At 40.4% G+C, this 17,688-nt stretch overlaps 1 protein-coding gene across 5 annotated transcripts in view; it reads left to right on the top strand.

Moving 5' to 3' along the window:
* The window catches only part of PTPRE (protein tyrosine phosphatase receptor type E), a 247,563-nt gene that overhangs the window by 41,020 nt on the left and 188,855 nt on the right, over positions 1 to 17,688 (top strand). For 3 of the 5 annotated variants that reach the window (XM_054035388.1, XM_054035387.1, XM_054035391.1), the window contains exon 2: positions 14,663 to 14,685. In XM_054035388.1, coding sequence (XP_053891363.1) covers positions 14,663 to 14,685 — 23 coding nt within the window. Of the gene's footprint in view, positions 1 to 6,944; positions 7,053 to 14,662; positions 14,686 to 17,688 lie in introns of all 5 variants that reach the window. The other 2 variants (XM_054035392.1, XM_054035389.1) reach the window with 1 other exon arrangement.

The following is a 17,688-nucleotide window of genomic DNA, read 5'->3' as shown; positions in this document are numbered from 1 at the left end:
ACAATTGTGTGTGTGTGTGTGTGTATATATATGTATATGTGTATATAAATTTTTAGTACATGGCAGTGAAGGAATGAACAATAAAATACAGAAAGACAAAATAGTTATTCAGACATCTTCATTTTATAGCACAGCATATCATGTTTTGTAAAATTTAGTGTGCAGTGTAAAAGGAAAAAAACAAAACACTAATATATTACAGTTGTTGTTTTATAGTGGAAGAAGTTTCTGATTGTTTTAGGTAGGCTGAGCAGAATGCCATTTCTAACATTACACTTTTGTTAGAGGATATTGCACCAGAATGGAGAGCAGCATATTTTCCTATAATACTGTTTTTGTTTTCTAAATGAATACAGCAGTGTTCATTTATGTGGAGGAGGTATTCATGATGAGTTCACAAAACTTTCTCAGTGAATTGGGGAAAAATAGGTGCTTGTGCTCAGCAGTTCAAGTGAAGATAGGATTATTTTGTTGACTTTGAGGAAAAAGTTGGAATTATTTGAGATTTTTTTTCTCATGTATAACATTAAAATATCCCTTTATCTGAATTTTAATGAGAATTTCTAGTATTAAATTGCCTACAGTACTAGTGTACAAGATATAAAATGGTGCTTTAAAGAAAGAATAGAGATTGTAGTGTAAATATGACAGAACTGGGGACACATATCCGAATCCCAGCAGACTTGGGAGGTAGACTACAGTGGGATTCCAATGCAAATCTTTTTTGGTTTTTCAGTTTGCCAAAGAAAAAATCCTGACCAACCTGGATTTACAGAAAACATCTGCCCCTTTTCCTTTCCCCAGCCACTCTTGCTCTGAAACTGCGGTTACGTCTACATGCAGTTTTGAGCACTGATTTTAACTAAATTGGTTGCATGTTTAATTAAATTGGTGCACCTTCTGATTTGGACACACTTATTTTGGATGACGAGTACCCTTTTTTGACTTAGTTAAATTGGTGCTCAAACTGTGTCCACAGGCCTGACATGACAGCTCAGCAGCAGTTCAGATCCACCCCATTAGGTCCTCCTTAACACTCCTGTCTGCCGTGATGCCTCAAAATCTGACAATGGCTGATGTACCGAGCACACTTCATAATAATCCTAGTGCTTTCCCTGTCTGTCTGTGTACATCTGTTGTCTCTTGTTTTATACTTAGTCCCTGCCCTGAAGAATCTGTAATCTATCCTTTTATGTGTCTGTGCACTGCATAGCTTAATGGGGCCCTGATCCCTAGTAGGGGCCCTTAGGCACTTTCTTAATACTAAAATAACTAATAAAAGCTATTCACGGTGTTGGTTTAGATGGCTATCCCATAGGCTAGGCTTAGACATAACTTTTTCTGGAATGACACAGCCAGTTACAGTGACCTGGCCTACTATTCACGGACTGACCTTCGTTCCCTGCACCAACACTGGCTTACGCTAGCTTCCTTACAGTACAATTTCCACAACTCCCTTGCCTTTCACCAAGTACATAGCTCTTCCTCTGAGGATCATATCTCAGCCTGAAACTGGTCTGCTGCTTCTTTTGTCTTTTGCTCCGGTAGGCTCTGTCCCTACTGTGACGTTGCACTCTGTATGATTTTATGAAAATATGCTAAAGAGTGTGAATATAGTGTAACTGGAATATGTTTCATGCAAAAGTTTTCTTGTAAGGTATCATTACAAAGCTTATAATCTACTGAGTATGGTCATCATATTTGTATGTATGTATCATTCTTGTATCTGATACAGCTCTGAGAGCCTATTTTAATTATGCAAAGTGTGGGCCATTAATGGTGGTTTGGAATCTTGATGGCTCCCATTAACCAGGACAATTGACTGTAGATGGCTCTGTTTACTTGTAAGTCTTCCTCTATACCTGTGTGATGGCAAGTGGGTAATGAAGTCTTACAGTGACATGTGATCATGTCACCTGAACTGGAATCCATCTTTAACCTGGTGCTTTTCCATTTAGAAGGAGGGGTGGGAGGGACAAAGGATTCCCGCCTTGTGCAAAGGATATATAAGGGGATGGAACAGAACAAAAATGGCTGCAGTGATGAGAAATCCCCTAGCTACCACCTGAGCTGGAACAAAGGCTGTACCAGGGGAAAGGATTGTGCCCAGATTAGGAAGGCGTCCAGTCTGTGAAAGACATTTCTTGAAACATCTGTGAGTGTGAGATTTTCATCTGTGTTCAGTTTTCTTACTGCATTAGGTTTAGACTTGCATGTTTTATTTTATTTTGCTTGGTAATTCACTTTGTTCTGTCTGTTATTACTTAGAACCACTTAAATCCTACTTTTTGTATTTAATAAAATCACTTTTTACTTATTCATTAACCCAGAGTATGTATTAATACCTCGGGGGTAGGGGCAAATAGTTGTGCATATCTCTCTATCAGCATTATAGAGGACAAACAATTTGAGTTTACCCTGTATAAGCTTTATACAAGTTAAAATGGATTTATTTGGGGTTTGGGAGTTGGGTATCTGAGTGCTGGAGACAGGAACACTTCTTAAGCTGTTTTCATTTAAGCCTGCAGCTTTTGGGGAACCTGATTCAGACCTGGGTCTCTGTTTGTAGCAGGTTAGCGTGTCTGGCACAACCAGGCAGGGTTCTGAAGTCCCAAGCTGCCAGGGAAAACAGGCTTGGGGTGAGTCCCAAAGGGGTTTCTGTGACCCAACCCATCACACCTACCTGTTGCTAGACAATTCATGCCCAGCGCTGCCCTTTTTTTCCCCCTGCAGCCCATACTGTCTCCTATATAGACAGTTACTATATGATGGCTCAGAGAGCTCTTGAGTGGAGTGTAGCTTCACCATGGGCTACAGCAGCAACTTCCAGGAGAGTGCACTAAGTGCTGTGGCTCCTATGAATCATGCCTGGTGTAATCTGTGGCAGGACCTTCTTGTCCAGCTCGCCATTTTGGGGCAGACATCGGCCAAGGCAGTCTGTCTAGCTTGGAAGGAGTTGGGGTCAGTGAATGGCTCAGTTATCTAATGAGGACCGAATGACCCTCCACTTCAATTCCAAACTCTCTCTGCCTAGTTTTCCTTCTTAACATCTGTTCAGGCCAATTTATGGTCTAGACATCTGTCATGGTACCCTGATTCCCCAAGCTTCAGTGGAACATGAGGCCTGTGAGTCAGGCAGTAGAGCGTTCTCCCCCTCCTCTTCCAGGGTGCCATTAAGGTGAATTAAACCCTAATCTTTCTCCCTATGTTGGGCACCATCAGAAGTCCTCAGGCAGAGCAGGAGTACCAATCCCACCACCACAGGCAAACTCGCCTTCCTCTTCTAGCATGACTGACCAACAGAGCTGAATAGATGGGCATATGGGGTGGAGTACAAATATTTTCTCTTCTCTGTGCTGGCAGTCAGCCTCACAGAAAGCTACTGTAGCTGGACATCTAAAAGCAAAGGACACCAGATTCAGCTAGGAGAAAAACGTTTTGAGGCATTGGTATATCATAGAAGCAGCTGTGCACAGGTTCTCCTGGATCCCTATCCTGGCTATGTTTTTTGGGGTTATGATGAGCACAGCCCTCTGATTGTTGGGCATCCTTCATGGATCTAAACTTTCTGGGTCCTAGGAGAAATAAATTGGGGCCCTTGTGTGAGGTTCCATGAACCCTGGCTGAAGCCTTCCCTGAATAGGTACTAAGAGTGTTCTGTGTTAACAAGGTCACAAATATCAGATCTGGTTTGTTGCCCCACCCATGCTAGGTAAGGTTTTAAATTCCTAAAAACAAAAAAAGCCTTTCATATATTGTTTTTACATACTCTTGCCTTACAGTCTACTGCTATCTGACATTTGATTGAGCCAAACAGCCAGTTGCAAGCCTCTTATATGTATACTGGGTACTATCCTTCTGTAAATTGGTTATAGTAAAAACTTACCTATTCCCAGAGAACACTCTGAGAGTCAGAATGAGATGTTGTACTGAGGTTTTGTTTTATGCAGGATGTTCCAGAAAACTAAAGGTAGGGATGCTGAGAGCAATTTTTTAGTTATGACAATTCCTGTTCCAGTTTATGGATCTGCAGTGAGAACCACAGCAACTATAAATTGCAGATGACTTTGCTAGCCATCTGTACTGCATCCGGTATGTGTCATTCAGGCACAGATGTTAGAAAAATGACCAAATCCAGTTCTTTCACAAGCCAGTGTAGATTGTTGTTGTCTTTGTGATTCAGGTGGCTGCTTCTTGCAGCAATTCCAAAGAGCCCAAATTAAATCAGCTTGCTAGACCAACATCAACTATTGTTCTCTGCGTTTGTGCATGACACAGAATGATTTATAGTGCCATGTGATAGGACAGCATTGTGCGTCGGTATAGTGGAAATTTATGCTTTGGGTCATTGCTGTGTGGTAGGAAATCTCCTGAATCCAGTAAATGGTAGTAACATGGCCAAATCCTGAAGTCGTGGCAAAATGGAAGGTGGCTGCATTACATACAGAGATGATGCCTTGTTTTACGTTTTTCCAAGGAGCAGAATACTTTGTCCTCTGGGGTAGGATGCTACAATCATGCTTTGAAGACAAGTGACAGTCATGAAAGGGGGGAAATGTACCTGGAAATCACTAGATGTGAAGTGGTTGATCAGGTTTTTTCCTCTGAAATTGTGGAGGTTTCCCTCTCTCCCCTCCTCCCCCGTAAATTCTACTAATTTAATAGTCCCTTTGTGACTCTGTCTTGATGTTAGTCTAAATAAATTAGAATGTAGTTTTAGTGCTATATTGTGAAACTAATGATTCTCATCAGGATGACTCATTTTGAAAGTCTCAATTTCTAGCTAAAAGAGACTGAAAGTTGGAATTCTGGAGCTCTAGCTATTCACTGATGCTTGCAACCAACTTCTGAGGATAGTTTAAGGGTAATTAACAGGGTAGTCAACTACCTCTATTATGACCTAGGAGTCTGACCTTTTTGTCTGGTAGTGATTTCATTTCTTTCATGCAAATGTGGAGGTTTCTTAATGACTGTGTGGATAACTAATTCATTCTCCATAATTACTTGTCTGAAGCATATTTAGGGTTTCAAACAACTTCTTGTAATCTTTACACGGGCGTTGATTCCTTCTCAGCAGATTTAAATCATTGACTTTCTGGTGGGGAAAAAGTGCTTGACAGTATCCTTGAAGGGGCAAATGTAAGCTTGGATGAGCCACAATTGTGTCTAGGCTACATTTTAAAAAAATCAATCCCAAAATCTTTAAATTAGCTATCATCAAGATATATGTAAATGAGTTAAGCAATGTCAACAGTAAACAAACATATAAAACTAAATTCAGGCACAATGTTGATTACCAGGTATGTGCCTGCATCTGATCTAAGTTGTCTGCATCTGTTCTATTGTGAATCAGTAGCAAATGGTCAAAAGGTAAGAAACAAGTGGGGCCTGCCAACATGACAGAGGCTCTTGGGGCATTTCTCTTTTCTGATTTCCAGGGAAGTGGAGGAAGGTTTGGATGTTGTTTTGGTCCCAGTTGTGTTCTTTGCAAACTACCCACCGAGCCTGGTGAGAATGTGAATTGTACAAGGAATGTGGATTTGGGCTCTTGGTAGGGATGATTCTTTTCCTGTTTCACATTGGTCATGACATACTTTTATCCTGTCATGGATTATTAGATTTAACAGAAAATAGCTGCTTTGCCAGTGCCTGGGAGGTAAACAGTGAAACTGTGGGACTTGGCATGGTCAGTGTACATCAGAGAGGATCTGAGTCCCAAGAGATCATTCAGAAATACGGTTTGATTACATTTCTTTTTCATCATTTCTGTAACCACCCGGAATCAAAATGGAATTGGCCACTGGTAGAGTGTTATAACAGTAAACAGTGAAATCAACGTTGTATGAGATCTATTCCTTGTATTTTGAGCCAACAATGGGAAATGTTCGGCATTCTCTGCTCATTTGAAGATAATTCAGCCATAAAGTATTACTGCTCACCTAAAATACTTTTCAGGAAACTGTACTTGTATATACTACTTGATATGATTAACTCCGATTAAAAAAAACAATTAAAAAAACCCAAACCCCACACCAAAGTAGTGATACTTGGAATCATTTATCAAAGAGAATCAACATCTGAATGTAACAATAGGGACACTGAGAGGAGAACTTATTACATAGTTAATACTGACTGTATTGCTGAATATGCACTATTACTATAGTTATGGTACAACGTTTGAAAGTTATAGCTCTTTGATACTTTGTAATTGTTTGTTTTTATTCTCCTGAAATCCTTCAAAATCTCTTACGGTCTGAGCTTATAAGGATAGAATTCTTTCATAAATAATAGAAACTTGTATTACATTTTAGCTAACAGTACATATGTGCTATTTCATAATTTTAAAGAGACCTAATAATTTGTGCATGTATAAATTTTATATAATGTAATAACATTTTGAGGCAAACTTTACTCGAAATTGTTCAGTGAGCTGGGATATAAGTTGGTTTTCCTACAGCAAAAAAGCTGTTATGCCTCATATGCTTTGCTTAGCCATTCATTTTAGCTATAGCGGATTCATACCTTCATGTATGGCCTAGACTTTTAAAATTGTTTCATTTTCTTTTGCCTCATAACTCAGTATATATATTTGTTTCCAGAAAGATGTTTGTCATTTTCAGTAATTGAATAGTATCAGAAGAAAACATGTCAAAATAATTAATGGCGTATTTTCAGCTAGAATAAAATAAGGATGTCATATTTTTCAATAAACGTTGGAAAATAATGCCTGAATATAAACATTAGATTAAATGCCATATTTAGTGATAAATCATTACACACAAAATCATCATTACAGTTTATAATTTTCACTTTTTCAGAAATTGAAAAATTAGTGCATATTTGAGTGGTCAGAATGAAATATGTGAATGACCACTGGCATGGCACAAAATGTTCATTATTATATTTTTAACTGGTTGACTCTTATTTTCTTTTTGTTTAAAAAGCATTCTACTGGCAACATGCCTAACCAGTCTAACCATGATATGTAAGACCAGAAGCTCAAAGAGTGCTTTGGTATAATGAGTGGTCAGTTTTGAAGTTGGCAAGAGTTGGTGAGTATAACCCAAGATGATCAGTTTGTCTCTTAAGGAATATCTAAACCTGGGTTTTTTTGGAGTTTTTTTAATATGTGCTAATTAACATGTTAATTCGTTAAAAATGTCTTGTGGTAAGAATATAAAGAAGACTAAGTCTTCAATAATTTTTAATCATACATTCAATTAATGTTTCTTGTAAGATGTTTTAGAGAAGAAAATGAAATGTGTGTTAGTAGAGTTTTTTTATTAATCTCAAGAAATTACCTGTTAAACATTTTTGGACTTTAAAATACAAAATAGCTGTCTTGTTTGTGTGTTTCCAGATTAAAACATTAAGGGTGTTAATATTTATCTTTTTGAATACTAAATCTCTTATTGGAACTTAGCATTATTTAAGAATGAAATTCCACCCCGTAGAGGCTCCACACCGTTCTTTGCACTAGAATAAAATTCACTCTTATAAAGTATGGTAATCTCACTGACCATAAGTCATGTCATATCCCCCAAGCAGGAAACACCTGTGTAGGAGTCAGGAAACTCTAATAGTTTCCTTCAGATCTTTCTGTTGAGTGGGGGAAAGGTTGATCCCTGTAGACTGGGAAGCAGTGTTTTACCCAGGAATTGATAATGGGAGGGTAGGAGGGGGGAGAGGGAGAGTTTGACTGTACAGGAGGGCTGAGGGCCAACGAGTGTTGAGACCGTGAGGGCGAAGGTGGGCTGTATGGCACCATAGTAAAAACTGATACTTTCCAAAGCCAGTAGTAACTGTTGCAGTAATTTTAAAACAGCCAAGAATCAGGGCCGGCTCCAGGCAACAGCTTCTCAAGCAGGTGCTTGGGGCGGCCGCTTGGGAGAGGGGCGGCAGGTCCAGGTATTCGGCGGCAATTCGGTGGACGGTCCCTCACTCCGGCTCGGAGTGAAGGACCTCCCGCCGAATTGCCGCCGCAGATTGCGGCCGCGGCTTTTTTTTTTTTTTTTTTGGTTTTGGCTGCTTGGGGCGGCCAAAACCCTGGAGCCAGCCCTGCCAAGAATTGCTCATGAGAAAGCCAGCACATTTTCCCAGGGTGGACTAATTTGAACTTCAGTCCCAGTGTATCTTCTATTTGTTTCCAAGATGTTCAGTCCTTTTGGACTCTTACTGAAAAGAGTATAACAAAGCAATTAAATGTATGGCTTTTTAATGTCTTTTGAAGATTCTGTAGCTTGTACTAGCGCTAGCTGGAGTAGATGGCGTCTGTAGTGTGTATAGGAGAGATTAGGGTTACGCTTTTCTGTGAGCAAAGCTTGTACTCCACTATGTCTTCCAGAGAAGTTTGTAGCTCCATCAAATGCACAAGCATCCATCTGTTTGTGGTTCAATTTACAAGCATTTAACTCTTCTAAGATGTCACAGATGCAACTGATGTGTTTTCTATAACCTCACATTTAGAATGCATCTACTGGCCTACCACGGACATCAAGATAACATATGCAATGACTTAATACTTGATGCCTATTTGCATTGGTGCATTCATCAGCCACGTATGCACATTTTTTGAATGTGGTGAGAGAGTTCTTCACTTTTTCAACTGTTGCACCACATGCTTCGAGACAGTCAGCTGAATTTTTTGCGGAAAGATAGCAAGCACTTGCCAGTCTTGTTTATCCTGAAGTTGGACACTGGTTCTGAAGAAGTGACAATGCTCTTAACACTAGCCTCCAGTCTGTAGTGTGTAGTATCTCTTGTTTAAATAGAAAGTGTGATGCAACAGCCATGTTGGTTCACATAAACTGAGTTGTGTCTCCAACATTCTTAACAGCCTCATTAAGTTCTTCTAAAATTGGCTTTGACAGCGACTGGCTTAAGCCTTTCTGCATGTTGATGCAGTCCAGAGGCATGGTGTTTTGCAGCCTTTTCATGTAGGTTGTTAGTATTGGCTTGGCTGATCAGTCTGGCAAACCAAGCTCTACCACTTTTATTATATAAATCCATGATATGCTCACATCTTGAATACTGCGTGCAGTTCTGGTCGCCCCATCTCAAAAAAGATATATTGGAATTGGAAAAGGTACAGAGAAGGGCAACAAAAAATGATTAGGGGTATGGTACAGATTGCATACGAGAAGAAATTAAAAAGACTGAGATTTTTCAGCTTGGAAAAGAGACGATTAAGAGGTGATACAATAGAGGCCTAGGAAATCCTGACTGGTGTGGAGAAAATGAGTAAGGAAGTGTTATTTACCTCTTCACTTAACACAAGAAACAGGGGTTCCCCAATGAAATTAATAGATAGCAAGTTTAAAACAAACCAAAGGAAGTATTTCTTCACACAATGCACAGTCACCTGTGGAACATATTTCCAGGGATTCTGTGAAGGCCAAAATAATAACAGGGTTCAAAAAGAACTAAGTTAGTTCATGGAGGCTAGGTCCATCAATGACTATTAGCCAGGATGGGTAGGGATGCAACACCATGCTCTGAGTGGTACTAGCCTCTGTTTTCCAGAAGCTGGGAGTGAATGACATGGGATGGATCACTGGATGATTCTCTGTTCTGTTCATTCCCTCTGAAGCACCTGGCATTGGCCACTGTTGGAAGACAGAATACTGGGGTAGATGGACCATTGGTCTGACCCAATATGGCCATTCTTAAATAAAAATTAATTATAATAATAAAGTTTAGTACAGAAACTCCCCAAGATAATGACCTCTTGAGATAGCGATAATGTGAGAGAACGACCTTGGCAAATAATGCATTTTAAAAATCTTGGCCTACTCGGAAACGTATATTTATGTTTCCCAGTCAAAAATACAGTATTCTGGAGTGAAGTCAGTAAAACATAGTCCAACAAACAAATGATCTGGCCGCTGTTGTTCATTGTGCCACCGTTCATTCCACTGCTCTGTCCACAATGGCCCTGCACCATCACCTTCTGCTGCCAGTGTGACCTGTGTGAGTCGGTCTCTTGAGGTTTCATCCAGCTCTGTTATTTCACCTCTCAGTGGGGGAACCTCGCTGCTAATGCAGTCTGGGTTGTCTCTTCCACAGAAACACTGTCCCACAGCAGGTCCAAGCACTTAAACCTGATTATCAGTGATTTCAGTGCTAGAGGCCACTTAACAAACCAAAAGACTCTCTATGGAGCCTAATCAGATCTATCTCTAAACAGAAGAGAGGGGCAGGTCAAATAGTGCCTGTTTCTCTTAGGCAGAGCCCACTCCACCACGCAAAACACCTGTGCCCCACCCTCTCTCGTTTCACTAGGATATGGCATCCAAACCTGCTGCTTAGGGAGTGCAGTTCAGTTGAGGGTGCCCAGTGCTTAATTTGTAATGAAAGAGGCGCCGGGGCTCAAGCAAGTTAGTTCTTTTCATAACTGATGTGTCAAGCCCAGAGGTCCCAGGGCTATGAACTGCCAAGCCTAGAGGTGCCGGGGCTCAGCCTTGGCTAGTCCTAGCACAAATTAAGCACTGAGGGAGACACCCTCATTCAGGTAGGCTAAGTACAGTTCTGTTGCCCTTTACTCATACAATAAGGATAACAACATTTCATGACCGCCACATTTAATATTCAAGTGATTTGTAACCCAGCACCAGCCAAAATGATCACTGTCTGCTGGATACCTAGGCAGAGTAGGTGTGTTCATGTAAATACAGTCTGGTCCTGAAGCCTTTTCACCCATTCACTTGGCTCATCACTAGCTGTCAGGGGAAAGCTCATTCAGACCTTGCTTACAAATAATAATTAGAAATTGTTAGGTAGGCCAATATAGTCAAAACAAATGCACCAACATTGTCATAAATAACAGCTGTATGAAGAAGCTAGTCTTTGTTCATACTTTTCAAACCCATTATGCTTTCTCAGGTACAAGTATTTGCTCATACACTGTATATGCTTCTAAAGTGTGTATTAACGTTTCAATTTCAATTCAAATTTCCAACTGACTAAATTAGCAACAGTGCATGTAATGGAGGGTGGAGGGGGTTGGGGAAATTCGGGGGGCGGTGTGGGGAAATTCGGGGAGCGGTGTAGGGAAATCTGAGTCTCTAAGCCCCCATATGTCCTAACATACCTAGAAAACTCACTGCTGATCTTTGAATGTCCATAGAAGGCAAGAAACCATGGAAGATAATGTGGACAAGTTTAGTACTGTATTACCTTTGGTGGGGGAAATCTCCGGAAGTAGAGAGGAGGACTGGTGATGTAGTAATAACTGGGTTAAGTTCTATTACCTGTGTTATGCAGGAAGTCAAACAGAATTGTCATAATGGTCTCATGTGCATGGGCAGCACGCAGGGCAGGCACCAGCCCAGCAAGCAGGTGCTTGGGGCGGCACGTTGGGCTGTTCGGTGGCAATTTGGAGGTGGGTCCCTCTCGGAGGGAAGCACCTGCCACCGAATTACCGCCGAAGAAGAAAGCGATGCGGTGGAGCTGCAGCCGGAGTGTCGCCGATCGCAATTGCGATCGCAGGGTTTTTTTTTTTAATTTTTTTTATTTTTCCGCCGCTTGGGGTGGCAAAAATCCTGGAGCCGGTCCTGGCAGCCTGTGAACCGCCAGCTGGGGAAGGCAGGTGGCGGCGTGGCCCCAGCCTTACCACCTCCTGAGCACGGGAAGGCGCACAGTCCCAGCCCCAGCGGAGCACTTGGAAACTGGAGCCACACGCTATCGCAGGGAGCAATCACGGCAGGGGGCAGGGTCACACCTGGCTGTTTCGGGAGGCAAAACCTCCCCCAGCCTATGCGACTCGCTGCCCATGTGATACTGCCTCCTCACCAGCCTTGGCATAGAGTGTGCTGGAAACAGGGCTTGAGTGCAGGGGTCTTGGGAATGAGACAAAGCGGCAACACTGTGGTCCAAATGGCAGCCTGAGGATGCTACTCTAATTTAGACAGGACCCCAGGGTTGTGTAAGTTACACTGGGGCTCTCCAGTCCCCGGAGCAGCCCAGGATGGGAAGGTGCAAAGGTGGCTTATGGACCCTTTTTGCTCCAGCCTTGCCCCTGGTCTTCAAGTTCTGTGCTGTGCATCTGAGAATCTGTGACTTCAGGGATGTAGGCAGAGGGGCTTCTTTGGAAGAGATGAGATGTGGAAATCATGCTGCTGCTCCGCCTGTGCTCTCCCGATTAGTTGCTACTGGTATTCTCTCCCCCTCTCCCCCCCGCCTTAGAGAAGGGAAGAATATGGGACCGTGACTTTCATATTCATGTACTTAGTAACCCTTTTCTAAACATTATGCTATACATGGACTATTTTAGCTCAGTTTGCTTCTCTTTAATAAATGTTTAAATATGATGTATTTTAGGCCTGCAAACACATGCTGCAGGTCTTAAACACTTACTTGCCTTAACCCACTTCCTGTATGAAACTAATTAATACTTAGCTGTTAGAGTGTGTCCCACTCAAGCTTTGCCTCACCCACCTTGTCTATTATTACAGTTGAGGTAGTTAGAAGTGGTGTTAGTAATCTCTTTTATTGGACCAACTTCTGTTGGTGAGAGAGACAAGCTTTTGACCTGCAGTAGAGCTCTGTGTAAACTTGAAAGCCTGCCTCTTGATCCAATATAACATAGTACCTCACCCGCCTTGTCCGTCTAATATCCGGGGACCAACACTGCTACAATAACACTGTAATGATTTCAAAGAGCATTCATCACTTCTTCAGCACAGCCATACTCAAAACACTTTGGTAACAGTAAGCTGGGTAGTTTGGCACCTGTAACTATTTGCATGTACAATTTAGGTAGAGTCGATTGAAAAATAAAAAACATTTTGCAGAAACATTTGAAATCATCTTAAGTTCAAAGTGGACCTTTTTTAGATTTCTTGAATAATTTTGTTTAATTTTTTTTATTGAAATGGTTATGGAAATATTTTGGAATATTGGAAAAAATAAGAAGCTGTTTTTTTTTTTTTTAAAGTTAATTTAATTGGTTAAATTTCAGTAGGTTTTTTTCGGGGGGCGGGGGAAGGAGGTAGTTTATTTGCAAAAATATTTTTTTTTGTGAAGTCATAACTTTAATTAAAATTTTTTTGCTTTTGAATAAAGACCATTTTCAACATTTCATTCAAATATTTCATTTGAAAAATTTTGACCAGCTATATAGTTAGATTAAATTGTGAGTGCAAATAGTTATGGGAGCAAAATTGTCTCTACTTATTTATGCTGGTAGGTCACATTCACAAATTGGAAGATAGTGGCTGAAAGATTTAGTGAGGTGGCAGAAGTTAAGAACATAGTAAGAAAGGAGGGCAAATGCAAGGGCAGAATGGTATTGTGCAGAATGTACAGGAAAAATAATTAGGTTTATTGAATTCAGTGGGCTATTTGAAGGATTTGTGGCCTGTTAATCTTTATAATGCAGAATTATTATAGAATTACTGGTAGTTACTTCCATTTCTTTTTGATGTGCAATAAAATCAGCTGCAGTAATGATTGTATAAAGCAGTATTCTGCAGACTACTTACTCACCTTCTAATTCACCCACCAGGAACAGATAAATTGCTTCTGGATCTCTTGGAATAAAGTGTAGCTCTGATAAACTGGCAAACATTTCTGTTGCTCCGGATTCATCTCCCTTGTGGTTCTGCCTTCTGCCCCCTTTTTTGTGCTCTATTTTCTAACCTCAGTTAGTTGAATGTGAACTAGATTATGGTAAATTTCTCTGTTGTTCAAGAAGTATTTCATAGAGCTCCTTAACCAGGCACTAAAAGAGGCTACAGAGAAGAGGAGGGTTCAGTGCCAGCTGTATTCAATTGACTGAAGACAGGAAAAACTTTTAGATTGTGTATTGCTGTTACATGAAAAAGGAGATCCCTGGGTATGTTTGAGACACCTTGGAGACAGGTGCTGTATGAATTGCTCCTTTCAGCATTCCTTCACAAGAAGAAAAGGGCCAGTCAGAGGAGATGTAATCCTCTTACTAGATGGACATTTTTGACATCTTCATTGGTACTACTACTTGGCATACAGAGAAATCAGACTGCAACCAGTTAATCCTAAATTTGTGTGTGCGAAAGTCACAAACATTTGCAGGCAAAATCTTGTTCCTGCCCTGTATAAATATGTAATGTAGAAACTTAAATAATTCACAGGCATAGATTTGGAAGCTTCCTCTCCATGTCCAAACAGCACACACTTGTTTTCTCTGGGGATGCATAGGACAGATACTGGCTCTTTAGCAACTAAAGATGTTTTAAGAATAGGCATTTTGCATGAAATAGGCTGTATTACTGATATCGCTTCCTCTCTTTCCTTATTTATATATAAAAAGAATTGATTCTGCTCCTTTTACACACAGCTAGTCAGATATCCTCATCCTCCATCCCACAATTCCCTCTGTTTGCTGCACCCACTTGTTATGTCTTCTTTTAATTTACATTATAATCTCTGTGGGTCAGGGACTGTATTTTACTACGTTTGTTCATTGGTCTGCACAATGGGGCCCTATTTCTGATTGCTGTTTCTTGGCACTACTACAATACAAATAAGCTGATGTTTTGGGCCATAAAGTTTTAAAATCAGAGATAGAGCCTTGTGTTGGACAACTTTCTAGCTCTACATTACTGTCATTATAAAATAATAAAGTTTTGAAAATGGAGAACAAGTGACAACTTTTTAACCTCTCTTTTTTTCCCTTTTCTTACAGCCGATAGCTTCTTCTTTCTTCGGGTGAGTACTCTACTCTATTTTCCTTTATTTAATATTGCAACAACTGGCTGAGAACACCACATGTAACATGCTGCTGGCATTAAAAATTACTCAACTTGTGGATGAAATCAGTGACTCCAGGCTATAGTGACACCATGTTATATTTAATTTTATACTTTGCTATGTGGGTTACACTCTTTGTTAAGTTATATATCAAATCCCACTATTGCTTTACTATTGAATACTCACTAAATGCATTCTTCAGAACATATCTTCAGCATGTTCAACTTTCATTAGCTTGTAGTCACTTTAAAGAAGGTATTGCGTTATCTCAGTGACACACATTTGAAAACCATTAGGGAGCACACTCAGATAATTGCATTAATGGTAATTGCTTCTTAAAATTGAGTTGCTATTGGAAAAACTACTGAAAATGAAGTATTCTAGATCTTGATATCAGCAAAACAGTGCTGCCTTCATTGTAATTGCATTCCTGTTGGGGGTGGGGGGGGGGGTCAGTTGATAAGTGTTGTGCAAAAACGGTCTTATTCTTAGGGAAAAGGAGACTTGGGTGTGGTAATCTTTTATTGGATCAACTTCTGTGGTGAGAGAGACAAGTTCTCAAACTGGGGGTCATGACGTTCTGGCCAATTTTCTGATAAGCGCGACGCGAGACCTGACCTTATCATGGGTGTTCTCGAGATGTTGTCGAAAGGTCAGACTCCGGTCCAGTGTTACGCCAAGATACTTTGGATTTGCTTCGTGGCTAACGCTCTCACCGCAGAACTGCGCATCATGTTTGGTATTAGCCATTTCATTGTTCAGATGGAAAGCAGTTACCATGTGTGTTTTTTTTTTTTTGATTAGGCCTAAGTTTCCAGCATTCAAAATAATCAGCCATTGTGCTAAGATCTCAGGTTAGGGTGCAGCTCATGGTATGGAGGTTTGTATGCTGAACAGCCAGGGCAATATCATCCGCATACATGAATTTCCTTGACTCTATCGCTGATATATCTACATTGTATATATTAAAAAGTACTGGGGCCAGGACATAGCCTTAGGGATGCCCGAGTTAAGAGTTCTTGGTCTACTGATCTGGCCCTTAAGGTGTACCTTAAAGCAGAGGTCCCCAGTCATTGCCACCAGGAGGCAGATTGTTTGCCGACAGTGAATGACACGGGAGACCTTGAGGAGGAGGCCCTGACTCCAGACAGTGTTGTATGCCGAGGACAGATCAACAAGGGTAATTCCTGTCTTCAACTTACGTTGGAATCCTACCTCAGTGTGGCTGGTAAGCTAAGCTACTTGGTCACAGAGTTCCTCTTCGGGCGAAATCCTGCCTGCTCCACTGAGAGGATGTATTCAATAATATCAGACAGACGGTGGAGCAGCACCCATTCCATGAACTGGGTGGTGGGGAGTGGGAAGACACTGAGTTTCTTCTATAAAATTGCTCAGCAGCACTGGGCTACTGTATTCTGAAATAAGTTTGACAGAAAACTACTTTCAGCTGATATTAAAAAAATGAATCCTATGCTGCTGCATTGGTTCTCAATCACTGCTACCCTGAATGGCAGAGATAAATGAGAAAAGGAAGTCATTCGTTTGTTTAACTTAGCCGTATGTATACACATACGTAAGCGTGCGCACACACACACACGCTTATAAAATTCTGTCTCTAATATGTAATAGAAGTAACTGATTTCCTCCTTTTTTTTTTTTAATTACGTCAAACCATTTTTTTAGTAAACTGCTATGATTTACTAAGTTGTCAGGTATTTCTACAGCCCTAAAGTGATATCAATAGAAGATATAAAATGGGGACTCATTGTAAAACTACAAATTATGTGCCATTTAAAAATTTGGAATTATTCTATTGAGAAGGGAAGGGTGAGAAATCTCAGAATTTGAGGAACCAGTACCTAAATCCAAGAGAGTGATTCTCTAAGGCCCTATCCTCCAAAGGTTAACACACATGTATAATTTTAAGCACACGACTAGTCCCTTTGAAGTTAATGGGACCAGCCCTTCTTATTATTTATCATATGCATAAGTCTTTGTAGGATCAAGGCCTAGGATTTCACAGAAAATAGGTAGTTTTGTTTTGTGCTACAAGAAAATAGAGACCTGAAGAGGTATTTTAAATATTTATTGCTTTAATTATTATTCTCAGTATTAGAGAATTGCTGCTGCTGCTGTGTTGTTCAAAGTATTGCTCTAACCTGCTGCTTGAAATATAAAATGAAATGTAAAAAACTTTTTTCTACGTACAATTTTACTATCCATGCATATGTAAATTACATTACTTTCATATTGAAGATGCTCTGTAATGCTACTGCTAATCTGTTTCATCAGAAAAGATTATGAAAATATAGCAAGTTTGACCACTGTTTAGTTTCCCATGCAATGGAGTTAAAAATATCATTTCATGCAAGTCACAGTGCTTTGCTGAACCTGAAAAAAATCTAAAAGGAAGTGCTTATGGTCCTCTAAAGAACAGCCTTAGGGGAGCTTTGCTCAACTGAAGCTTTTACATTTTTTCTTTAAAAAATTACTGTTTAATTAGATCTTCATACTTACTGACTCATTTATGTCAGACTAAGTGAAAGGAAGATGTAATCATTCTGATATGTGAAAATCTGTAGTGATACATGCTAAATCTTTCTATTAATGAAAAAATTATGAATATTCCTTTTTCCAGTTTATTGCTAGTTAGGCTGCACAAAGCCAGAGAAATTCAATTTTGCATGGCGAGCTGCATTAAAAACTGGTGAAGATAAAACTCGCTGCCCCAGTGTGTGGTCCCCTGACCCCTCAAACCTGCAGGCGGGCATGAAATACACATCCTCAGCATTTATGGATTGGAATAGTAGCTTCCTCTTTCATACATTGTGTGTGGGATTCTCAAACACTGAAATCATGCGGTCATGGATCCAGTGATCTCTCCACATTTCCCTTAGCACTAACTGGGCCCAGAGGACCTCCCCTCTTCGCCGGCACAGCACGTCTGTCCATGTTTGCCTC

This window comes from Malaclemys terrapin, chromosome 7 (genome assembly GCF_027887155.1).
Source record: "Malaclemys terrapin pileata isolate rMalTer1 chromosome 7, rMalTer1.hap1, whole genome shotgun sequence".
NCBI classification, from domain to species: domain Eukaryota; kingdom Metazoa; phylum Chordata; order Testudines; family Emydidae; genus Malaclemys; species Malaclemys terrapin.
The sequence above is the reverse complement of the archived record's forward strand: the minus strand, read 5'-3'. Positions and strand labels throughout refer to the sequence as shown.